The 27,309-nt window shown below is 41.9% G+C and overlaps 1 protein-coding gene across 1 annotated transcript in view; it reads right to left on the bottom strand.

Annotated features, from left to right (window-relative positions):
* Positions 1-27,309, bottom strand: part of LOC141148076 (dynein axonemal heavy chain 11-like) — a 1,034,097-nt gene that overhangs the window by 211,294 nt on the left and 795,494 nt on the right. The window contains exons 70-72 of the mRNA XM_073635228.1: positions 26,010-26,132; positions 18,059-18,263; positions 883-1,047 (exon numbers count right to left, since the gene is read on the bottom strand). Coding sequence (XP_073491329.1) covers positions 883-1,047; positions 18,059-18,263; positions 26,010-26,132 — 493 coding nt within the window. The remainder of the gene's footprint in view (positions 1-882; positions 1,048-18,058; positions 18,264-26,009; positions 26,133-27,309) is intronic.

Below are 27,309 nucleotides of genomic sequence, written 5' to 3'. Positions count from 1 at the left end.
GTGAGAGATGGTGGGGGTGTTTCCTGTCACTTTGTCCATTTACACCTGTAATTCACTCTGCATTGTCTTAGCAGTTCATGGAATAAAGTAGTTATGAACATACTGTACAATGTTATAGACATTTTTTATTACAGGTATAACTATGCAGGCACCATAACTGCTTTTGCTTTGTTTCAGAAATGATCTGTCTTACCTTTTCACATGATTAAAAAGTTCTGTCTTTTGACCATGCATCTCTTCTTCCTGATAGTGGGGACGGGGTTATAGGACATTGTGCAGACACACAGTGTGCCTGTATTCCATAGTTTGTTCAGTGTCAGGTAAAATGCAGGCTGTGCTTGAGCAGAGGGTGTGTTCAGGAGGCAGGCTGTGATTGGGAAGGGGTGTGCACCAGAGGAAGGCTGTGTTTGGTCAAGGGGCATGGTGGCTGCAAACTACCCAACACAAGCATGCTGTGTGTCTGCATAGTGTCCTATACCTTTGAATGGCTGGCCAATGAATGCAAACTAATCAAAAAAATATAGATAGCTGAACATATACATAGAAAAAGAATAAATATTTAGAGCAACATGTAAGTTTACTTGCTACCCGGAGCTGCATCCTAAATAACCTTATACACACAAATAACAAAATAAGTGACATGGATATTCTTTTCTAGCATACATAACAACCCAAGTAGCACTGTGCAGTCTCTACATATTAAGATTTAATACACCTTTGATATAGTCAGACTGGCATTGCAAAAGACAGAAAAATCCTCAATCTTAGACAAAAGCCCATTGAAAAAATATTCTCATTCTATAATGTTAGATCATTTTTGATCTCTAACATCCTGCTGTATATTTCCAAACAGACAGCAGTTTATCACAATGCTGTACTTACCTTCATTTCTATTTCGGCTGCTGTGTGTTTGGTCGTTTCCAGTTTTTCCACCAGGAGTGTGTCCCCCAGGAAATTACTTTCTGCTGCCGATAGGCGTGTCAGTAATTCATCCTCAAGCATTTTCAACTCAATTTTGAAATAATTCTGTTGCTTTGTGAGCTCAGACTGAAAAGAAAATGGCAAGTTTTAGACCTGTAATTCGAACCGAGCTAACAATGGGAATACACTTTGCTACCTTTTAATCTTCCTTATTATTCAACATTTTACAATAGTTCCAAAGCGCTTAAGGTCAGGGCTAATATCCAGAGAGAAAAGGGAGTATAATTTAGGCCCCTATCAGCCACTTTTTAGTGACCATTTTATTTTGTAATTTGCTCCATTTACATGAAAAAAACTTCAGGAAATGCTTTTTGGGTTCATTTGCATATTTTTTTTCATTGCATTGCAGGCATTAGAGATGTAAAATATCTTAACATAAATATGTGATAATTTTAGCATAATGTGCTCATATTCATCTCAGTATTTATTAAAATATTTAAAATGTTCTCTAAACACATTGCATGTAACTACACATACAGGTGTGTGCAGAGTCGTCACTCTCTGGTATAGTAGTAAAGTCAAAAGATACAAAATGATGACATCTTGTTATACTCATACTTGTACATGATATACATGTGTATGTGAAAAGTCTCTAAATACAGACGAAATGTGCCCTCCAGTGAATCAGGCTTAGCTTGGGTAGAACCTTCAAGACATAGTAGCTCTTCCACCAGTCAGGTTTCGTTCACACAAGCGAGTCACTAAGGGGTAATGCCTACCTGAGACTGATTAATGAGGGTTAATGTACATACTATAGGGGCTGATCACTAAAGAGTTATTGCTTATACGCTGCAGGCTGGTAATTGAGAGTTTATTGCATATGCACTTGAGGCTTGTCACGGCGGAGGCCTCATGTACACTGCTGCTGGTAAATCGACGTTCAGAGGCAGTTGGCTGCTTTTTTCAGCTACCCCTGAACTCATCCAATGTTATCTTATGTGTACATGCACACAGGTTCATTTAATGTCATTTTTAGGCAGTTGAGTTTAGAGACCTTTTTTGGAAAGCAAAAAAATTAATTCAGACACTGAATTTAGAGGCATTTCAAGCGCCAACCGCTTCTAAACATGGTAACTCGCGTTTACCCGTGTTTCGTTTACAGGCGTTTTTCATTTTTAGCTATTTTGGGGGAAAAAAAAGAATTTTTTTTTCAAACGCTTCTAAATGCAAACACAGATAAACGCCGCTAAATGCAGCATGTAAACGTGGCAAAATGGACGTTTTAAACGTGGGTTACTATCTGTCAAATTCATTTGATGAGGAGAGGTTGTAAAAACATCCCATGTACATAATAAAGGGTTAATGCACAAATGTTAGAGACTGGTCACCAAGGGCTTAACCACTTCCCGACCGCCGCACGACTATGTACGTCCTAAGTTTGAACAGGGATATCGTTGTTATGGCAGCAGCTAGCTGCCATAACCCCGGTATCCCCATTTTCGTGCGGCGGCCGGCTTTCAGATAAAAGTGGTCCCTGCGGCGGATTCGCCGCGAGATCACTTTTATCGCTGGCGGGAGAGGGCCCCCCCCCCCCTCCCGCCGCGATCCGGTGCCCTCCGCCGCTTACCGGAGCCGTCGGTAGCGGCGGAGGCGATCGCGTCCTGTGTCGTGGTGTGTCTGGAGACGAGTGAGGCCAAGATGGCGCTCACTCGTCTCCATGACACTGCTGGGCGGAAGCGACGTCAAAACGTCACTTCCGTCCACACCTCTTAAAGGCATATTTTTTCAAATGTAATTTTTCTAAATGACTTTTTTTTTTATTGCATTTTAGTGTAAATATGAGATCTGAGGTCTTTTTGACCCCAGATCTCATATTTAAGAGGTCCTGTCATGCTTTTTTCTATTACAAGGGATGTTTACATTCCTTGTAATAGGAATAAAAGTGACACAATTTTTTTTTTTAAACAGTGTAAAAATAAATAAAATATTGTAAAATAAATAATAAAAATAAAAAAAAAAATTTTAAAACCCCCCTGTCCCGACGAGCTCGTGCGCAGAAGCGAACGCATACGCGAGTAGCGCCCGCATATGAAAACGGTGGTCAAACCACACATGTGAGGTATCGCCGCGACCGGTAGAGCGAGAGCAATAATTCTAGCCCTAGACCTCCTCTGTAGCACAAAATATGCAACCTGTAGAATTTTTTAAACGTCGCCTATGGAGATTTTTGAGGGTAAAAGTTTGACGCCATTCCACGAGCGGGCGCAATTTTCAAGCATGACATGTTGGGTATCAATTTACTTGGCGTAACATTATATTTCACAATATAAAAAAAAATTGGGATAACTTTACTGTTGTTTTATTTTTTTATTCAAAAAAGTGAATTTTTTCCAAAAAAAGTGCGCTTATAAGACCGCTGCGCAAATACGGTGCAAAAAAAAGTATTGCAATGACCGCCATTGTATTCTCTAGGGTGTTAGAAGAAAAACCATATATAATGTTTGGGGGTTCTAAGTAATTTTCTAGCAGAAAAACCTGTTTTAAACATGTAAACACCTAAAATCCAAAACGAGGCTGGTCCTTAAGTGGTTAAAGCACATATTCTGAAGACTGGTCATAGAGTTTAATATACAAAACCTGTCATGAACATGAGGACAAGGTGCTTTGCCAGGGGGTCCTGGCAAGTTACCCCCCATGTTGAGGGCATGTGGACTGGTATGGTTTAGGGACCTGACCAACCAGGTTTTGATATTGGAGGGGAACCTCACTCTTTCTTGTTTTTGCATGAGGTTCCCCTCCTTTAAAATCAATACCAGATTAGAACAGTGCCTGGTATGGAATTTGTAGGGGCCCCATGCTCCTTTTTTTTTTCCATGGGGTCCTCTTAAAATCTATACCAAAGCTAAAGGGGCTGGTATTAATTTTTGGGTTCATACTGTTTTTCATTATAATACCCCTGCTGTTTGTTTACACTCACCTGTCAGTCTGGAAATCCTGGCTGACACCTGAAAGTGCTGGGCGGGGATGTGTCACTTGGTGTTAGGCTCCCTAACAACCAAGAGGAAACTGTCACATTTAGCTGTGGTAATAACACCACTGCTAAATGTTTTGCTTCACTCTGCAGCTAGAGGTTTGTTTGGCTGTGCTTCCATTAGTTTAGCAATTTGCCCAAGATTCTCCATAGACTGCACACAGTGCAGAATTCTCCGTCATATTATGTCCCTTGCTGGTCAAATGTTCTTAGCCCATTAACTCTCGTGGTCGAATGTTCTTAAACTATTTTTCTCAAAGGATCAAATGCGTTGTTACAGTGCCTTGCAAAAGTATTCACCCCCCTTGGCTTTTTACCTATTTTGTTACATTACAGCCTATAATTCAATGGTTTTTTAATCTGAATTATATGTGATGGATCAGAACACAATAGTCTAAGTTGGTGAAGTAAAATTAGAAAAATATATACATAAAACTTTTTTTCAGAAATAAAAAACTGATAATTGGCATGTGCGTATGTATTCACCCCCTTTGTTATAAAGCCCATAAAAAGCTCTGGTGCAACCAATTACCTTCAGAAGTCACAAATGATGTCCACCTGTGTGCAATCTAGGTGTCACATGATCTGTCATTACATATACACACCTTTTTGAAAGGCCCCAGAGGCTGCAACACCTAAGCAAGAGGCACCACTAACTAAACACTGCCAAGAAGACCAAGGAACTCTCCAAACAATTAAGGGACAATGTTGTTGAGAAGTACAAGTCAGGGTTAGGTTATAAAGAAATATCCAAATCTTTGATGATCCCTAGGAGCACATCAAATCTATCATAACCGAATGGAAAGAACATGGCACAACAGCAAACCTGCCAAGACGACCGCACGCCAAAACTCACATACCAGGCAAGGAGGACATTAATCAGAGAGGCAGCACAGAGACCTAAGGTAACCCTGGAGGAGCTGCAGAGTTCCACAGCAGAGACTGGAGTATCTGTACATAGGACAACAATAAGTCGTACGCTCCATAGAGTTGGGCTTTATGGCAGAGTGGCCAAAACAAAGCCGTTACTTTCAGAAAAAATCAAAATGGCACGATCTGAGTTTGCGAAAAGGCATGTGGGAGACTCCCAAAATGTATGGAGGAAGGTGCTCTGGTCTGATGAGACTAAAATAACTTTTTGGCCATCAAAGAAAACGCTATGTCTGGCGCAAACCCAACACATCACATCACCTAAAGAACACCATCCCCACAGTGAAACATGGTGGTGGCAGCATCATGCTGTGGGGATGTTTTTCAGCAGTCAGGACTGGGAAACTGGTCAGAGTTGAAGGAAAGATGGATGGTGCTAAATACAGGGATATTCTTGAGCAAAACCTGTACCACTCTGTGTGTGTTTTGAGGCTAGGACGGAGGTTCACCTTCCAGCAGGACAATAACCCCAAACACACTGCTTAAGCAACACTTGAGTGGTTTAAGGGGAAACATGTAAATGTGTTGGAATGGCCTAGTCAAAGCCCAGACCTCAATCCAATAGAAAATCTGTGGTCAGACTTAAAGATTGCTGTTCACAAGCGCAAACCATCCAACTTGAAGGAGCTGGAGCAGTTTTGCAAGGAGGAATGGGTAAAAATCCCAGTGGTAAGATGTGGCAAGCTCATAGAGACTTATCCAAAGTGACTTGGAGTTGTGATAGCTGCAAAAGGTGGCTCTACAAAGTATTGACTTTAGGGGGGGTGAATAGTTATGCACATTGACTTTTTCTGTTATTTTGTCCTATTTTTTTGCTTCACAATAAAAAAAAAAAATCTTCAAAGTTGTGGGCATGTTCTGTAAATTAAATGATGCAAATCCTCAAACAATCCATGTTAATTCCAGGTTGTGAGGCAACAAAACATGAAAAATGCCAAGGGGGTGAATACTTTTGCAAGGCACTGTACATTCCCCTAGCAAGGGCAACAAGGAAACGATTACACATATTACAAACATTATGGGAATTGACACATTCTCAAAGTGTTTTTTTAATAAATCAGCCCTTAGGCTGCATTCACACTACAGTGGTTTGAATCACGGGCAGATCCATGGATCTGCCCGCAATTTGACAGTGCCGAGGTGTGAATGACATTTGAATGACACCTCAAATTGCGGTGCGGATCTGCCACGATTGTCATGTGATAAATCGTGCTGCAATCACAGGAACCCACATCGCAGGATGCATGTCTCCCAAAAATAGTTCAGGAGCTACTTTTGGGAGACATGCATGCCTCGATGCGGGTTGCAGCGATTGCAGCATGATTTATCGCATGACAATCGTGGCAGACCCCCACCACGATTTGAGGTGTCATTCAAATGAATGGCATCTCAAATGCGAGTCCCACGTTTTGTCATTTACACCTTGTCACTGTCAAATCGCAAGCAGATCCGTGGCAAATCTGCCCACGATTCAAAACTCTGTAGTGAGAATGCAGCCTTAATGTGGAAAAGGTTGCTGACACTTACCCTAGAGCATCGTTCCACCGGGCCTCAGTGTAAGTAGGACACTATGGGGCTCAGGATTTTTTATTTTTATAGCCTCACACGCTGCTTTACTTGGCTAACTCCACCTTTAGCAACATCATACAAAGTGCCCCACCCCCCACCCCCCACAGCAGCTGTCAAATTTCAAATCAGTGCGGCACTGCAGGACTTCAGCCGCATCATTCATTCATAGAAGTCTGTGAAAGAACTACAAGTTCCATCTGCCACCACAGCAGACAAACTTGTAGTTCTCAATAGAATATGAGGTAATCTGTGCACTTGTAGTCCATTGACACTTCCTCCAGCCAACTGAAGGCCCATACAGAGGAGGGCAGAGTGCCAGATGAAGTCTTCAGGAGCTTTGCATTGCACCTATGATCCACTGAACGTGGGTGCAATGCTTTGCTGATTCCTGTGAAAAAATAAATAAATTAACAGTTTTTCCCTGAAAAAATATGTGCATGAATTATTTATAAAGATGAACTTGGCCTTTAATTATGGCATGAAATCTGTGTTCATCTGTTTACAAGTAGGATATTTTGAACATGTGTATGGAACCTCTTACTTTTGTCCAAAAACAAGGATGAGGCATTATTAGCAGTCTTATTCATCTCAGTACCCACAATCCTTTAGGTTTTCAACAAATGAAGCAAAGACAGCTCCAAAATTAAGCACCACACTGCCAAAGTACCGGTATTTATTATGAGCAAAACCTTATTGAATCAGCAATGAGATTGTTCTTTATCTTGTCCTATCTTTTCATCTCTCTGCCTGGGCTACAGCTCTACTCTGTACTACTACTTTTTTTTACGGTTATCATATCTTCAAATTTCGTGCCAATGTTTTGTAACTAGGAGTCATTGTTATAATACAGGATTTATACAGTGCTAAAAGTTTGCACATAAGAGAGACAATACAATATGATGCAAGACTAGGGTTAGTAGAAAATCATCTACAATTACCTTTTATATTATTTTTTTCCTGGTTTGAAATATAATACAGATACTGACTGGGACCACTCTCTGATGCTACACAGGAAGACCCTTATCACAGTACCCCAGCTTACCCCTCCGATCCCCACACATCTCCCACCACCCTCCACCACATACATGTGGGGAGACCTTGCCACCTCATACACAGTTCCTGCCACTCCACACCTCCTGTGTGCAAGGCACCAGACCCTCTGCTGCAGCCAATGTGGATCTCCTCATGCCGGCACAAAGCACTTTCTTAAAGGGACCGTCACCTGACGAACTGATGCAGGTTTATAATTTGAAGATTTGGAGCACTTTATGATGAACTTTATTTAAGCACTGTTAAGAAGCACTTTGTGCAAGAGCACTTTATGATGGACTTTATTTAGGCACTGTTGTGAAGCATTTCTTTGTGTTTTAAGCACTTTAGTCATAAGTGATTTATTCTAATATATAGTGGATGCACATTGCACTTGATTTTCATTCAGTTAGGGTATTCACTAAGGGTAAGCACAGCTCTTTTGTCTAACTTTAAGCATCAGGTTGTATGGCTCACAAGATCGCCGCCCTGGCTCAGGTATAACTACCTGGGCTGGGGGAAACAGTGCACACATCTCTTGCTGCCAGCCCCCTGTATACCATCTGTGCCTGTGGGTGAGGACCTAAGAAAATGGTCAGGCCACCAGGTTTCACCAGAAAAGGGTGTGACGGACTAGGAGCGCAGAGAGAGCACACAAAGGTGGATGACACAGAATCTGACGTTCGGGCATTTATTGGGAGACTGAGTGTACAGGAGGGATGGCATTGGGACAAAACCCAGAGAAACAGTCCACAGGGCAGTGATATAAATCACAGTACAGATAGACAGTCCATTAAATAGCAGTATGGCACAGCCACGGAGTAACTATATGGCATTGCATGGGGATATGATTCTCAGAACAGTAATGAAGCACAACAGGGACAGATTATCCTCAGGGCAGCACTATGGCACAGCAAGGGATAACAGTCTGTGGAGTGGGAGCATGGCACCAAAATGGGTTAACAGTCCATGGAATGGCAATAGGATACAACAGGGAGATAGTCCACAATGCAGCAATAAGAAACAGCAAAGGGAGAAAATGATCCTCCAGGTATTATGGCACAAGGGGAGAAGATCTTCAGGGCAGCACGGTAGCACAGCAAGAGTTTACAGTCTGTGGAGTTACAATAAGGCAGAGCATGGAGAAACGATCCTCCAGGTATTATGGCACAATGAGGGAAGAAGATCCTCAGGGTAACAATAAGGGACATAACAGGTTAACAGTGTGTGGAGGGGAAATATGGCACAGAAAATGGTGAACTGTCCATGGAGAAGGAAAATGGCACAGCAAAGAGGAGATACAGGAAGAGTTTCCGGAACTCACACTGAGGATGCCTGCAAGACACAAGCTAAGGTTCTCTCAGGAATCAGGCAGGGTGCTGTCAATCATTTCAAGTCGCTCAGCTTAGATACTGCCAGACACAGCAGAGGTTGCAGGTTCAATTCAGTCCTAACAGTACTCCCCTTCTCCCCGGACTTCCCCTGTATGCCTTAGAGCCAGGTTTGTGAGGAAATCTCTGATGGAAATCTCTTGCTAATCTAGGGGCAGAAATGTTCTCTTCATCTGGCCATTACCATTGTACCAGATATTGTAATTTGTTCCTAAAGATCCTGGAATCAAGAATTTTCTCTGCCACAAATTCTTCTTCATCCTGTACCACCAAAAGGTGGAGAAGGTGGAAGAATTCTTCCAGAAAAAGGATTTTCATTAAAAGGTTTGCGTAGCGACATGTGAAAAACAGGGTGAATCTTCAGACTGTCAGAGCATTTTAAGTGAATGGTGACCGGATTCATTTGAACAGAAATTTGGAAAGGTCCCACAAACTTTTGGCCCAACTTTGCAGATGGAAGTGATCTGTGATGTCTATCCGCAGCCCTCATGTAATATGCCTCCTTCCATCAATCAATTTCTCATGAATCTCCTGTAATGTAGTTAATCTGTTGGTAACAGCAGGAATTAGAGTTGAGATAGGGAGATCAGGAATAAAAACTGGATGATACCCTGTATTTAAGAAAAAGGGCTTAAAAAAGTGGATTTATGTTTATAATTGGTATAGGCAAACCTTGCTGTAGGAAGATAGTCCACCCAGTCATCCTGAAGATAACTAACATAACATTGTAGGTACCATTCTAAAGTTTGATTGGTCCTCTTGGTCTAACTATTAAACTGAGCATGAAAAGCAAAAAGACGGATTCATTGTTATACCTAAAGCTGAACAAAAGCTTTTCCAAAATTTAAAGTAAACTGTACTCTTCTGTTAGACACCACATCATCAGGAATTCCATGTAGTTTAAACACTGCTTGAACCTTAAACCCTGCAGTTTGTTCAGAAGAAGTTACCCCCTTAACAGGTATAAAAAGAGCCAACTTAGTGAGATAGTCGACGACTACTAAGATAGAGGTCATCTCTTTCAAGGGAGGAAGATCAACCACAAAGTCCATGGTATTGATGGAACAGGGAGTGATTGGAGCAACCCCAAAGGCGCAGATCAGGGTGTCTTACTATGTGCACAGGTCAGACACAAGGTCACATAGTTCTTGACATCTTTCTTGTAACCATGCCACCAAGAAATGTGATAAATGTTCTTTCATCTTAGAAACTCCAAAATACCCAGCAAGTTCATAGGTTGGACTTCATGGACTTGTGTCTTTTTTAAACCTCACCTACTATGTAATTATGTAAGTTTAGAGTCATTCATCAAGCTGAGGGCTTCTACCCAAACTGATCCAGTTACATTGAGGCAGTGGGGTTGATTTACTAAAACTGGAGAGTACAAAATATGATGCAGCTGTGCACGAGAGCCAATCAGCTTTTAACTTCAGCTTGTTCAATTAAGCATTGACAAAAAAAAAAATGGAATCTGATTGGTTTCTATGCAGAGCTGCACCAGATTTCACACTCTCCAGTTTTAGTCAGCCTCAATGAGCTTGAGTCCAAAAGCTGTTCTTGTACTTGAGGTAATGTCCTTAGGATGATTGAAAAGTGGGTCATTCTCATACCGGTCTTTGAGGAGACTCAAGAATGTCTTGGAAGTTCTTCTAGGACAGGATTGTACATTCAGAGTTGCCTTCCTGGAGAGACTCAGCATCCTCGATAAGGCATTAGTTTTACCATTCCTTGACACAGTTCGATATGAGATGATAAAATTGAACCTGGAAAAGAATAGAGACCAATGTGCTTGTCTAGAAGACAATCTCTTGGCAGAACGAACAAGTTCCAAATTTTTATGATCCGTGAGAACAGTTACAGGATGATTAGCCCCTTTCTGCAGATGCCTACATTTGAAAAAGGCTTCCTTAATTACCAGTAACTCTTTATTCCCAATCAGTGGCGGCTGGTGCTCAAAATTTTTGGGGGGACACAAACAAACTAAAAAATTAAATTAAATTGTTAGTAATGCAAGACTGTAAATAGCCATTTATCAGGTGATTATGTATCATTACTTCTAGATAAAACTGTGCCCATCATATGCAGCATCACCGTGCCTATCAATTGCAGCCTCACTGTGCCCATCAATTGCAGCCTCACCATGTCTATCAATTGCAGCCTCACTGGGCCCATCAGTTGCACCCTCACTGTGCCCATCAATTGCAGCCTCACTATGTCCATCAAATGCAGACTCACTGTGCCCATCAAATTCAGCCTCACTGTGTACATCAATTGCAGCCTCACTGTGCCCACAATTTCAGCCTCACTGTGCCCACGATTTCAGCCTCACTGTGCCCATCAAATGTAGCCTCGCTGTGCCCATAAATTACAGCCTCGCTGTGCCCATCAATTGCAGCCTCACTGTGCCCATCAATTGAAGCCTCACTGTGCCCGTTATGAGGGACTCCCACCATTCCTGCACTGAGTTCCCGGGTCTGTACACCTTGCTGTTGTGCCCATTATGAGGGGTCCCCACTCCCCAGTGATGCAGCGCATCAGCAATGCAAATGGTAGCCCACTGCACTTGCCCTGCTAGTTGTAGTGCACCCTATTCATAGTGACATGCCATTACATTTTTGCCATTGAACAGCACTGAGTGGCTGCATCTCCTTTTTCAGGTGGGGTGGTCGGGGTGGTAAAACTTCAGTTCAACTGCCTGCTTGTACTGCTACACCCAGCTGGGTGAATGAGCCCCTAAGGTCTTCTTTACAAGTGTGGTCTCAGATCTGGGCATTCCTCTCTAGGGATCCACACACTGACTGTCTGACTGACACCCTTTCCATCCCACATGACTTATCTCTTTTAACTGTTCAGCAGCTCAGTACATCCTCTGCAGTCATTTAAGATGGCCATAGATTATTTCTTTATTTCACTCCTACTATGGCCACCTTAAATGAGAGCAGAGAATGTACTGAGCTGCTGAACAGTTAAAAAAAAAAAAAAAGTAGGGATGAGCCGAAAACCCCCCGATTCGGTTCACACCAGAACATGCGAACAGACAAAAAATTAGTGCAAACATGTGAACACCGTTAAAGTCTATGGGACAAAAACTTCAAAAATCAAAAGTGTTCATTTTAAAGGCTTATATGCAAGTTATTGCCATAAAAAGTGTTTGGGGAACCAGGTACTGCTCCAGAGGACATGTATCAATGCAAAAAAAAAGTTTTTAAAACAGCCGTTTTTCAGGAGCAGTGATTTATTTTTTTTTCACAATAGAGTAATTCAGGAGCAGTGATTTTAATAATGCTTAATGTGAAACAATAAAAATGTGGTGACGTAAATGGGTGACCCCGCCCCCTCTGACGTCACATGACGTCTGAAGGAGCGGGGTCACCCAGTTACATCACCGGGTGGCCCTGCCCTTGGCTATATAACAGCTGTCACCGCAAAAAGGCTGCAGTCAGTGGGACGCCTGCCATCGAGGCAGAGTTTTTCCGTTTATTTTATTTTTTTTCTTGGGACCGTCGGCGCTGTGACTAACGATGGATTTACATCGCGGGACACCTTTTTTTTTTTATTTAATAAAGGAACTGTCAAAAACTGTCTGCTGTTGTTTTTACTTTTTTAACACTTTTTGGGTGAATGGGTAGGGGTACAATGTATCCCATACCTATTCACATATGGGGGGCCGGGATCTGGGGGCCCCCTTGTTAAAGGGGGCTTCCAGATTCCGATAGCCCCCCGCCCGCAGACCCCTACAACCACCGGGCAAGAGTTGCGGAGATGAGGCCCCCCTTGTCCTCATCAACATGGGGACAAGGTGGTGCTTAGGGGGGACCCCAAAGCACCCTTCCCATGTTGAGGGCATGTGGCCTGGTACGGCTCTCGACCCCCCCCTTTTCCTGTAATCTGCCAGGTTGCATGCTCTGATAAGGGTCTGTTATGGATCTTGAGGGGACCCCTACACCACTTTATTTTAATTTTGTTGCGGGGTTCCCCTTGAAATCCATATATATATATCAAATACACTGCCTGCACTGACTTGAATATAGAGTCTACACTAAATGCAGAGTGTGTGTGTGTATGTATATATAGATATATATATAGATATAGATATATATATCTATATCTATATATATATCTATATCTCTCTCTATATATATATATAATATATATATACATATATATATAACTGTATATGCAGTATATCAAATACACTGCCACTAACTAACCTGCCTGCCTAATCTAGCTCAAACTATCCCCGTCCACACACTATACACGGCTGCTATTTAAGCAGCCTTATATAGTGTGGACTCAGTCCCCCTGAGCCATGATTGGCCAAAGGATCCCTGTCTTTGGCTAATTATGGCTCTCTCAGCAGAGTGTGCTGTGATTGGCCAAAGCATGCAGGTCAGGTGCATGCTTTGGCCAATCATCATACAGCAATGCACTGTGATCTCGCAGTGCATTATGGGGCATTTTGCGGTGCTCGAACTTCCCACACACGCCCCATAATATTCGCTGTTCGAACGGGCGAACACCCAATGTTTGAGTCGAATTTGCATTCGATTTGAACATAGAGCTCATCCCTAATAAAAAGTAATGTGGGATGGAAAGGGTGTCAGTCAGTGATTGGAATGGTCAGATCTGACACCTGAGGCTGCAGGATGTGAGCATGTGAGGGGAGAGCAAACAAACAGCAGAAAGTGAAGGAGGGGAGGGTAGAGGAGGATCTGTGTGATTAGGAAGATGTACAGACTTGCATTACATGGAGAGAGGGGGAAGTAAAGTTGGAGGTGAAAGGTGCTGCTATAGCAGGAGTCAGGACAGTGAAAATAGCATAGCCGGTGCCCCTTCTGCCCACCAGTCCTGGCCCTGCATGTACTGTACCATGCCTTCTTTGTGTGTTTCCAGTGATCCCTCTGCGTGCACTGCTGGCTGCTGAGTCTGTCACAGGGAGATGGACAAGGACATGCACTGCTGCCTTTGCCTCTGCCTGCTGCACGGGCCTATTGCTCCCTGAGCCTGATACTGTTCTTCTGCTGATTCCCTCAGCACTTACTTGCTGAAGGAGGCAGGCAGTGTAAGCTGAGTCACTCCTCCGCCAGCAGCACAAGGACTGAGAGAGACGGGACTTTAATCTTACTATTGGCAAATGGGGCCAGTGTAAATCCGTCATTTTTTTTTTTATCACTAGCTTTGGGGGGCACCTATTGACGGGCCGCCACTGTTCCCAATGTCATAATTGCTTTAGACTGAAGACATAAACAAGAGAAATACGCACAAGGATGAAGCTGCATCTTTTCTCCTTTTCGCTGAGTAAGGATAGCTCCCACAGCAGAGTCTGAAGCATCCACTTCCATGATAAAAGGAAGTTTAGGATCTTGATGTATCAATATTGGTGCAAAAGTGAAGAGAGTCTTTAGCTTGCTAAAGGCTGTCAGTGGCTCAGGTGACTACAGAAAAGGCATCCCTCTCTTTGTCACCTACGTAATTGATGCTATCACCCTATAGAAGTTTCTGATTAATTTTCTGTAGAAGTTGGCAAATCCAACAAATCATTGTAGTTCCTTAAAGCGGTTGTATACCCGCAAAAAAACAAAACAAAACAAAAAAACTGTAAGGCACAGACATAATGAGCTAGTATGCATGACATACTAGCTCAATTTGAAATACTTACCTTAGAACATTGCTTCCCGGTCACCATTGAGGGAGCTGACATGTTCCCTCAGCATTTCTTCTGGGTTCGCGTCTCCAGCACTGTGAGTGGGAGTTTTTTTTTCGGCAAGGAGCTCTGATTTTCGGGCAGCGTCCACTGGACCTTTAGAGCGCATGCGCCACTGACGTCAGCGGCTGCGTGCAAAGTGAATATCTCATAAAACGTACAGGTTTAGGAGATATACATTTTACCTACAGGGGTATACAACCGCTTTAACATTTCCAGTGGCAGGCCAATTCACCACTGCATTGATCTTCTCAGGATACATATCCACTCCTTCTGGAGAAATAATATATCCCAAGAACTGGATCTGGGTTCATTCAAACTCACATTTCTCCAACTTGATGTAAAGTCGCTTCTTCCTTAATCTTTCAAAGACTGTGCAAACATTGTGATACTCCTTCAGGTTATCAGAAAATAAAGAATATCATCCAGATAAACAATCACAAACTGGTCCAACAGATCCCGAAAAACATAATTGATGAAGTGTTGAAAAGTTTGGGAGTGTTTAAAAAGGCATTACCAAGGACTCCAAATGCCCATATGTGGTTCTAAATGCAGTTTCCCATTTGTCTCCTTGACGCATGCGGACAAGGTTATATGCCCCCCGTAAGTCTAGTTTTGTAAAGATTTTGGCAGAACAAAGTCTTACCCACATTTCAGAGATTAAGGGGAGTGAGTAGGGTTTTTTAATAGTGGTTTTATTCAAATCCCTGCACTGATGCGTTGACACAAGATGGAGTCCTTTTTTTTGAACAAAGAACAGAGCTGCCCCTGCAGGAGATGTTGACTGCCTAATAAAGCCCTTCTCTAAATTATCATCAAGGCACTCCCTGAGCACCTTTAATTCAGATTCTGACAGATTGAAAAGGTGACCAAAAGGTATCTCTGCCCCTGAGAGCAGTTCAATAGAACATTCATACAGGCAATGAGGAGGTAATTGATCGGCATTCTTTTTATCACAGACATCCCTGAACTCATGGTATTGAGGAGGCAGGTTGTCATGACTGGGTAGCTACCACATCAACTTGTGCTTCCTTGATCAGTGGAAAACTTGTTCAACAAGGTTCTCTACAATGTTCCTCACAATGATGGGACATAAAATTTAAAATAAGTGCTCCCCAGTTGATGGAGGGATTATGGGTATAAAACCAAGGAATTCCCAAGATGACTGGAAATTTGTGTAACGTAATCAGCTGAAAGCCTCAGATTGGAGTAACAGAAGAACCATTTCATGGGTAACAGGTCCTGACAAAAAAGTTGAGACATCAACTGTATTCATATCAATAGGGACAGATTTATTTCTTTTTTTATTATTATTATTATTATTATACAGCATTTATGTAGCGCCAACAGTTTGTGCAACGCTTAACAAAATGAAGGCAGACATTACAGTTACATTCCAATTCGGTACAAGAGAAATCAGAGGGCCCTGCTCATTAGAGCTTACAATCTCAAAGGGAGGGTCAATTGATACAAAAGGTAATAGCTGTGGGGGATGAGCTGATGGAGGGAGTAAAACAGTGTATTAGTTACAAGCAGGAAAGGCTTCTTTAAAGAGAAGGGTTTTCAGGGAATCGTCTAAAAATGGATAGATTAGGGGAAAGTCAGACAGATTGGGGTAGGGAGTTCCAAAGGATGGTAGAAGCTCTGGAGAAATCCTGGAGGCGAGCATAGGAGGAGGTGACAAGAGAGCTAGAGGCTTGGTTGGTATTTTTTTAATATTATTGCTTTGGGAAAAATGTCAATAAAGTATCCTCAGCCCCAGAGTCCGACATAGCAGAGCAAGGAATTTCAGAGACCTCGTGATAAGTTTGATAGGGATGACAAAATGAGATACTAGAGAATTAACTTTATTTTCTTCAGGAATTAATGGGGAAATAGACTGGATAATGATGTTTATTTGTTTAGACACTATCATTAGTTATTTTAACTTTGTTGGGATAATTAATTGCATAATGTCCCCACAATATAGACTTACATTTTCCAAACATCTCTCTTTCTCCAGAGTAGAAATTGATCTGTTAAGAGCATCAGCCTGCATAGGTTTCGGGAATGTTATAATCCAGAGAAACTTTTGGATCCTTCTGAATAAACTGACTAACAGAGAAAAACATGCCACCATTACCACCATTGGGTTTTGCTGCATGTAGTACAAGGCTACAGTCATCAGGATCACCCCACCAGGAGGTGAGCAAGTCATGATCCAGTAGCAGATATATCAGGTAGGGATCAAGCAGAAGAGTAGTCGGTAAACAAGCCAAGAGTCTTTAACAAGAGGTTACAGACTGAGTATGGCACTGCAATGGGTTAACAGTCCATGGAATGGCAATTGGACACAGCAAAGGAGGTAGTGCACAGGGCAGCAATGAGACAAAGCAAAGGGGGAAATGATCCTCCAGGTATTGTGGCACAACAAGAGGAAAAGATCCTCAGGGGAGCACGATGGCATGGCAAGAGTTAACAATCTGTGGAGTGACAATAGGGCACAACAAGGGGAAACAATCCTCCAAGTATTATGACACAATTAGGGAAGAAGATCCTCAGGGCAGCAGTAAGGCACAGAACAGGTAAACAATCCGTGGAGGGGAAATATAGCACAGCAAAAGGCAAACAGTCCATGGAGGAGGAATATGGCACAGCAAAGGGGAAATACAGGAAGGTTCTGGGACTCACACTAAGGTTACCTGGTGGCCCTGGGCTGCTGACAAGTTGGTCTGGGCAACAGGTGGCTTTTCTCTGGGGGTCCACAGAGGTAGGGTCTCAGGCAGGTGCTGGATCCAGAGAGGCAGCAAGGGAAGCCGGAGATGCAGGCAGGAAGGCAGTTGGACAAGGCGAGGCAGAGTAACTCCTGGTATGCTAGCTCATCCATACAAGTATATGGCTATTTTCTTAGCACCATTTTATTAAAGTTCTGCTACTCTACACTTTAAAAATGTAAGGGGAACTCTGGGTATTACTAAACTGTAATGAAACATACTGAAGGTCCAGTCAGAGCCTGCAGCAGAACTGAGTTAAACATTTTCCTGGTTCACACTGCTGGAATACTTCCATTTACTAAAAACAATGTAGGCCAACAAATCTAGAAGCTTAAATGTAACATTTTGAGTTGTTGTTCTCCAAAGAAATTCATCAGTCTGATCACCAAAACGTAATACATGGTCCTTTAGAGAAGGATATATTTCAACCCCTTGAACAGGTACTCACAGTTGTTTTTACAGAACAGCAATTTTCAGTCATTAGATTGTCAAAAGCCACATACATATGGCAAGGCTATAGAAACTGCCATAATATTGACAAAATATTTTAATATACTAAAATTGTAAAGAATTATTAACAACTTTACACATTTTCGTTTTGTAAAGGTAATACATATTTTTCTTTTGTAAAAGTTTTGTTAGGTATACCAGTACAGCAAAAATGTGCATATAAAGCATATAAACAATAAATACCTATAAGAAAAAAGGTGTAAATTTAAGATGATGGTACCTTGAAATCCTCTAGGTCGGGTCTCTCCAAATCAACTACATCAGCTAGTAGCTGATCTTCCAAACCATCCCGCGTTACGGTAAAATTGATTAGTGTGGTCTGCGCTTGGATTTCAGGCTTGTAGTGTGGATTGGCAAGCTTAGTGTGAAGAATTAGTCGAAATTTTGGGTGAAACTTGATCTTCTTATCCCCAATTCGGATGTACCTGTTAAGCAAAACCAACTCTTATGTGTTAATTGTAATAAACCTATGAAAGTTCTTCATAGACAGACTCTGGTAAGCTTCTTTTGGCATTAGGTGTCTGTTAGCACATAGAGTAATGTGGTAACTAGATTTTTAAAATGAAATTTAGGAACAACCTACTGGCTCTTTCTTAAAATATTGCCTTTATTTGTAGCCACACCCACAAAATCACCAAAAATCAATATGACTGCACAGGGCTTAGGAAAGTCAGCCCATTAGATGTTTGGTGCACATGCAGGACTGGCTGCAGCAGTGCCACATTGGGGCGACGCCTGCAATTCTAGGTGACTCCATTCCTAGCATGGCTACCTGGTAGGATGGTGAAAGACCTGGATCAACCTGGCTACTCTGAGGAGAGGAATGATGGGTGTGGTTAAACTGCACTGTAGAAGGGTTTTAAGGGGGTGTGGTTAAATTAAATCTGAACCTACTCTGCTTTGGGTCAGGAGTGTGTAATGCACACAGTGCACAGGGATCAGGAGTGTGTAAAGGCTCCTAAACACAAATTACCCCCTCCTCCTTGAATTGTGCTCACTGGACTGGGTCCTGACACTGCAACTGCCCATGTTTTTTTCCATCAAAATGTGAATTATGCTATTGCTGATTTTTGTCCCTGCAGGGCAACTGTCAGACTTTAAAGTACAGCACTGCCTGATAGGTGATGCTCTAGCATCAATATAACAGATCTTAAAAAACAAGAGGAATACTCTGCATTTTAAACCAGTTAGTGGAGCCATGCTCATATCGTTATGTCCCAGCAGCCAACTGTACACCCAGAACATCACAAATATAGCCTTATATTACAAAAGTATTTCTTCCAACTTGTATAAAATATGTCTAGCATTTAGGCCATTATTAGTGCAAGGTATGAAAACAATGGCTTCTATAGAGTAGGGCTTTGGCAGTAATAAGACAGGGAAACCAACCAGGTCACAGTTAGGAGGTAAAAAGGGACCATGAAAGAGAAGACTTCTGGCTTAAAAAAATGGGTAATGTGTCTCCAAGTAGAACATCAACCATCAGTACTGCCAATCAGTCTGAGGGTGGCCGCCTTTTTTCTGGTTTGCCTGCAACAAATAACTGTTTGATCCCTTTAATAAAATAGTCCTAGTCCATTATAATCCTAGATGATAATGTTGTAGAATATTTTGAAGCAATGCAGAAATTACTTTCACATATTATATTTCTGCTGTGATTTGTGTTTGATCAGAAGTCAAGGTAAATTGCTACATGGGTCAAAATGTTGTGCAACATTACCATCTAGCCCTATATGTAACCAGGGCTGCCATCATTGCAAAATAAGAGGTTTTGGATCCCTCTATGTATATATCTAACGCTTTGTAGAAAACTGCATGGAGTTGGCAGCCCTGGAATTTGATGACAATTATTCAAAATGGTAATGATTTCACTGAATTTACCATTAAACTGAACCTGAATACTGACAAACTTGGCAGTAATGATATTTTATTTAACTGCCGAACCATTTCTCTGTTCCTGGAGACAAATTCCTTTTAAACCTACTGCCTGACACTCTGATAAAGGATTTGTGTCCTCTGTTGATTCTTCAAGTTTTTTTGTCACCTCTATCTGCAAAGTATTTGTTTTGAAGTCAACAGGCATTGAAATTCAGAGTCACAACCAATGTTGCTCTAAGTAGTAGTCATTTTCTGAGTCACAACACGCCACAAAATCACTCCTTGAATCAAATACCCCCAAGAGAGTGAGAAATTAAACATACCTTTCAAAGTTGTGTTGAACTGTGCAAGCGCGTTCCGCTCGATCAATACTCAGCATGCTAAGGGCTCTGCTACAGTTATGAACTGGGGGTGGCTGACAGGGCATTTGTGTAAGGAAGCCAAACATTTTGCAAGGTTTAAAAAAAACATGAGGCTAATCCAGCTCCTGTCACACACACACACATCCTGTATTAGCAGGTAATTGGAATGATGACTAGCTGGGCTATCTCTACTGTGCTTTCAAAATAAATTACTGTAATTGATCAGCTTAATTAGACATTGGGAATAATGAAGTGACCCTAATCAGAGATGAAATGCTAGTTGTTTGCAATAAAAACACCATGTATATATTATGATTGGATGAAATCTCAGACGCTGTAATTATGGTAAAAATAGACATTTACAGAAATGAAGACACTTGCTAATACCGATGGTTAAAGGTGAGGAGATTGACAAGACACTTATTACTCATAAGATACACTGGAATCTTTTTAAAGCTTTAAACTTATTTTTTCAAGATTTAAATATGGGGAACATTTAGAACCTCTGTCAGATTTTTTTTTCATTTCATACTCTTTAAGGGGATTTTTCATTACTCTTGTTCCACAGACACTTTTCTTTATCACCGAAGGCCAATGCAAATCTTGCCATGAGATACACAGACAACAGCAAAAACCTTAGAGTAAAATGGGGGAGGATTGGAGAATACAGAATGCAAAGTTCATATTTTTTTGCCCATTAGCTCCTTCCTGATAAATGTTGTATTTTAAGATTGGACAAAGAAATTATCATCCAGTCTTGTTCTTTATGACTACACAGGCTCCTAAATTATCTACTGCCACCAATGGGAAATGTTAAAATTTTGCTTGCACTAGTAATTTTGCTCTACTTTCTGTCTGTCTCTATTTTGCCCAAACAAAACATGGGGAGTCACTGAAAAAGGAAAACACTGATAACAAAAAACATTGTTAAACATTCTAACTTTTCCCCAGTCTGATACTGATCTTAACTAATTGTAATGATCAGTCAATCAGAACTCTGATCTTGTGGTTTTGTGGACAGCACCTGGTGGGAACCTGGAGCAGTATTTTCCCAAGAAAGATAATCATCTCACCCTCTCTTACTTTTCCATTAAGAAAATGGTTCTTTAAAGAAAGAATTAACAGCACAGAATGTACAGCATAAAAAAGAAAACACCGGTATAGAATAAAAACTGTGACTTGATTATTACAAAAGTGGGGTAGATAAACATTTACCCGCAGCTGCAGGTATGCACATACAGAGGTCAGAGCAGCAATACATGAAGACATATGCAGGTGAATAGGCCTTTGATAAGGAGGCATTGTTACATTATAGCACATATTACATAAATAAATGTAGTGATAATTACAGCTTCTTCTAAGTATAGAAAAAGGCATCATCAGGAGAGTCGATTCGTTTAGGAAGAACAAGACGGGTAGGCGCAGCACCAATCTCAGTGAGTTTGATTTGGGGTAGATGAAAATGATTAGACGCAAGTCCTGGCTTGTTGTAGCCAGCAGTTTCATATTTTAATATACTTGCAGGGACACCCTCTATGAAGATAAATACGTTTTAAGGCAGGGAAGCATTGACCTCCCTCTCTCTTACTTTTATTTCATCCATCCCACTAAGACTGTTGAAATAGCTTTATACTATTATAGATTAGAGAAAAAAAGGGATATTTATGTTGGGAAGATACTGTATATTAGATTATGCTTTTCTTGAGACAGCTTTGATGAATACTAGTTACTGTATGTGGGTGACATATGAACATGTAGGTATTGTTAAATATATCAGCCAACCCTGAGTTAGAAGCTACCTCTATGTTTAGAACTGTTATTTGTATTATAAAATTTAAAAAAATTCAAAAACAAAAGTAAAACAAATTCTCATATGACACCACTGAATGTGACCAGACAGCTTCAAGTTTGAGCATATTGGGATTGTGGCTCTCCTCAAGGTCAAAAGTGCAACATATTAACCAAATAAGATTTCTTCAAGAGATTAAATAAAATTAGTTTCTGGGGAGGCAACCCATGAAGAGAAAAAAATAAAAAGGTGGAGAAACGAACAACTCCAAATGTCACAAAAAACAAACACTAGAAAGAAAATGTTTTGGGTACTTCTCCAAAATGTCATCAAAATGCTGTATATAGATAATATATAAAATAGTCATCACCTCTTTCTAACTCTAAGCCCACTTGCTAACATACCCCCCAGGATACTAAAGCATGTCCCCTCATACAAATCATATTCTCATATTACCTCCCTCACTCTTCTGCTTCTCCTAATCGCTGGAGATATTTCCCCAAACCCTGGGCCTCCCTTATTTAACTGTGCCCAACACATCCATCACCATCACCCTACACCCTCTGGCAGTAGTCGCAATCTACACAATTTAGTCTCCATTCCTCTTCTTCCCAACGCCAGCCTCCCTCTCTCCTGTGCCCTCTGGAACGCCCGCTCTGTCTGCAACAAACTCACTGCTGTTCATGACCTCTTTGTCACTAATTCCTTTAATCTACTTGCTCTCACCGAAACCTGGCTCCACGAATATGACACCCCTTCTCCTGCTTCCCTCTCCCAGGGTGGCCTTCACTGGACTCACTCCCCTAGGCCTAATGGACGCAAGGGAGGTGGAGTGGGATTCCTCCTATCCCCCCAGAGCACCTTCCAGGTTATTCACCCTCCTCCCTCTTTTTCCCTCTCATCATTCGAAGTCCACTGTATACGTCTATTCTCTCCTACTTCCCTAAGAATTGCTTTGATCTACCGGACCCCTGGACCATTATCGACTTTCCTTGATGAGTTTTCTGCCTGGCTACCCTACTTTCTCTCTTCGGATATTCCCACAATCCTTCTCGGTGATTTCAACATCCCTGCTAATACAAACACTCCCGCTACTTCTAAACTTCTTAGTCTAACCTCTTCATTTGACCTGAAGCAATGGGTACAGGCTTCTACTCACTCTGATGGCAACACCCTTGACCTTGTATTCTCCTACCTATGCACTCCATGCAACTTCTCAAACAATCCTTTTCCTCTCTCGGACCACCACCTTATTAGTTTCTCTCTCCCCCTGTCTTCCACCACCTTTCCCTCCAATCGCCTAACCATCACCCGTAGAAACTTTCGCAACTTCAACTCCTGTCTCCTCTATTCTGCTACTGACCACCTCTATGACAAAATCTCTCCCATGTCCTGCCCCAACCAAGCCATGTCCATCTACAATAAATCTCTGTCCTCCAGCCTGGATAAGCTCGCTCCCCTCACTACACGCAGAATCAGGCCTCGACCCCTACAACCCTGGCAAACAGATGACACTAAAATTCTCAAAAAACGTAGTCGCGCTCTTGAGCGTCTGTGGCACAAGACTAAGTCTCTCAAAGACTTCAACCAATACAAATCTGCCCTCCAAATATACTATTCTTTCCTCCACATTGCCAAGCAAATCTATTTTACAACTCTTATTAACACTTTCTCATCCAATCCCCGTAAACTCTTCTCTACCTTGAACTCTCTACTTTGTCCTCCACCGCCTCCACCCACTGACTTACTCACTGCCCAGGAAATCGCTAATCACTTCAAAAACAAGATTGATACAATCCGTGATGAAATCTCTATTCTACAGGTATCTCCCCCAGCTAAGACCCCATGTCAACAGATACAACTGACACTCCCCCTATTCAAATCTACTACTACAGATGAAGTTGCTAAACTCCTTTCTATCGCCCACCTAACCACCTGTCCCCTGGACCCTATTCCCTCTCAAATGCTACAGTCACCCTCTGACCCCATCCTACACTCTCTAACCCACATCTTCAATCTCTCCCTCACCTCTGGCATCTTCCCCGAAGCTCTAAAACATGCACTGGTCACCCCCATACTCAAAAAGCCGTCCTTGGACCCTACCAATCTTAACAACCTACGCCCAATCTCCTTGCTCCCCTTTTCCTCTAAACTCCTTGAATGCCTGGTTTACAACCAACTGAGTGACCACCTCATTAAAAACAACCTTCTTGATCCCCTTCAATCTGGATTTCGCCCTCAACACTCCACAGAAACTGCTCTTTTAAAACTCACAAATGACCTACTAACTGCAAAAACCAATGGACACTATTCTGTACTCCTACTTCTGGATCTTTCAGCTGCCTTTGACACGGTTGACCACCCCCTCCTCCTCAAAAAACTTTACTCCCTCGGTCTCCGTGACTGTGCTCTTCAGTGGCTCTCATCCTACCTATCCCAACGCACCTTCAGTGTCACTTACAATTCTACTTCCTCCACTCCTCTTCCCTTCTCTGTCGGGGTCCCCCAAGGTTCTGTTCTTGGACCTCTTTTATTTTCAATCTACACCTCTTCCCTGGGTCAGCTGATAGCCTCTCACAGCTTTCAATATCATTTCTATGCTGATGACACACAAATCTATCTCTCCACCCCTCAACTCACTCCATCAGTCTCCTCATGCATCACTAACTTACTAACCGACATATCTGTATGGATGTCACACCACTTCCTCAAACTCAACTTGTCCAAAACCGAGCTTATAATATTTCCTCCCCCACGTTCCTCTTCCCCCGACTTCTCTGTCAAGAGCAATGGCACAACCATCCACCCGTCCCCACATGTCAGGGTACTAGGTGTTATCCTGGATTCTGAACTCTCCTTTCAGCCCCACATCCAATCACTTTCCAAAGCTTGCCGCCTCAACCTCCGCAACATCTCTAAACTACGTCCCTTTCTAACCAATGAAACCACAAAGCTCCTGATTCACTCCCTGGTTATCTCTCACCTCGACTACTGCAACTCACTCCTCATTGGCTTACCTTTAAACAGACTATCCCCCCTTCAGTCCATCATGAATGCTGCTGCCAGACTTATCCACCTTACAAACCGCTCAGTGTCTGCTACCCCTCTCTGCCAATCCCTCCATTGGCTACCACTCGCCCAACGAATTAAATTCAAAATACTAACAATAAGTTACAAAGCCATCCACAACTCTGCCCCCAGCTACATCACTAACCTAGTCTCAAAATACCAACCTAATCGCCATCTCCGTTCCTCCCAAGACCTCCTGCTCTCTAGCTCCCTCATCACCTCCTCCCATATCCGCCTCCAGGACTTCTCCCGAGCCTCGCCCATCCTCTGGAATTCCCTACCCCAATCTGTCAGACTGTCTCCAACTTTATCCACTTTTAGGCAATCCCTGAAAACTTTCCTCTTCAGAGAAGCCTATCCTGCCTCCATCTAACAACTGCACTATTTTCTCCATTAGCTCATCCCCCACAGCTATTACCCTTTTGTATCACTTGACCCTCCCTCCTAGATTGTAAGCTCTAACGAGCAGGGCCCTCTGATTCCTCCTGTATTGAATTGTATTGTACTTGTACTGTCTGCCCTAATGTTGTAAAGCGCTGCGTAAACTGTCGGCGCTATATAAATCCTGTATAATAATAATAATAATAATAATAATAATAATAATGACAATCGGTTAATAAAGTTATATTTTTTCATCAGTTACTTTGGTTTTTTTTGCCTTTTTCTTTATATATTTTGATGGAATTTTGGAGAAGTACCCAAAGCTCTTTTTCTTTCTAGTTTTTGCCATTTGTTATATAAATTGACTCACCCTCTTCATATATCCTTTTTGCTTGCCACAATGAAATATTGAGATTAAGGTGGCTAGACATGTAAGAACGTTGTCAGATGACATTGTAGACCAAGGATTGCTTAACTATAATGCTTGTCTCATCTGCTTACCTCATGTCTTTCGGACCATGCCAGATACCCCTGTGCTAAATAATCTCAGAGAAAAATCTCAGATGATCTCAGCATGCATTTTTACAAACCAATTGATGAAAAACAAACCGGGCTATTGGCTTGTGCCAGCCTTTCTAACTGCCCTGGAAATTCTTGTGGCTGGCTATAGACTCAAACAGATAAATCACTACCTTCCTCTTTTAAGCATGTGTCTACCAAGCAGGGGATCAAGTACTGGGTCAATGGTTTCTTCCAAATTTTCAATCAAAACAGGGTCTCCTGCCACAACTGCTTGTTCAATGACATCAACATACCTGTAAGAGGAATAAGTGAAAAATAATGAAATAAATTGTTTGATGTTTTCTTATACCTAGAGCATTGGTTGCCATGCATCCTTGAAACTCCAATCATAAATTATAGAGGAATAGATTGCAATAAATTACTACACACCACTGTTCTTTTCACTATATTATGAAGTGCATTCTCTATTTAAAACAACACACTCCTACTTTGCCAACAAATACACATCAATAAATATGTGATATGCTCTGCGCTACGGATGATAACGGGTTGCAGACCCCCCTATTGGGTTCCAACCGGAACTTACAATGAGTAGAGATAGAAAATGGGGTGGTTGGCGCTACCCTATTCAACAATATAAGTGCACAAGAAATAGTGAATAAGTATCTTGTATCCAGTAGACCAAAACATGCTTATTCTATAAACAGTAGGTAGTATATATATATGTGCCTCTCTTGTGAAGACTAGGTGTATGTATATGTACCCTCCAGTGATGGATACAACCGTGCATACACACACATGTAATAAACCAAATTCCAATACATAAAAAGCAGCTCTAAACAAATAATATGAATAATCAACACAGATGATATGCACAGAAAATTAATTAAGGTAAACCTATATGTGCATAAAAATGTCCATCGGGTCAGGGAATATAAGCATATAAAACTATACATGCTTGACCTGAAGAGTAGCATGTGTACGTGAATGTGGTTAACCAACTGTCCAGCAGTAAACCAAAATTTATAAAAAAGCGATTGGAAAACAAAGTGCAAGTCCCAAAAAGAAAAAAATATATTCTAAACAGCCAAAAAAAATAAAAATTTTGCTTGAGGTGACTTCAGTGCTCGGCAAATCAGGTGACTGATAGTGCTCCCCCTGTCAGGTCCCCACTCACCAGAAGTAGTAACCCCTACAGGGGTAATAGGCATATGTGGGTGACTGTGGATGAGACTCCTCTTCAGCTCTCTCGGTGTCCCATCTGATGACGTATTCGGCTCCTGCAGCTGGCTGCACACTGTCAGGTTTCCGAGGCTGTCTCTACACGCTCGAGGGTAAGGCACTTGGTCAGCATATGCCCTAAAAATCGCTCCCCAGTTCGGTCCTAATCCCCAATCTTTTATGTCTTATCTCAAAAAATCTTCTTCTTTGATTCTTCTATCAGTCGCCAATCTGAAAGATTTCTTCACA

Source organism: Aquarana catesbeiana, linkage group LG06, assembly GCF_042186555.1.
Source record: "Aquarana catesbeiana isolate 2022-GZ linkage group LG06, ASM4218655v1, whole genome shotgun sequence".
Classification (NCBI taxonomy): domain Eukaryota; kingdom Metazoa; phylum Chordata; class Amphibia; order Anura; family Ranidae; genus Aquarana; species Aquarana catesbeiana.
The sequence above is the reverse complement of the archived record's forward strand: the minus strand, read 5'-3'. Positions and strand labels throughout refer to the sequence as shown.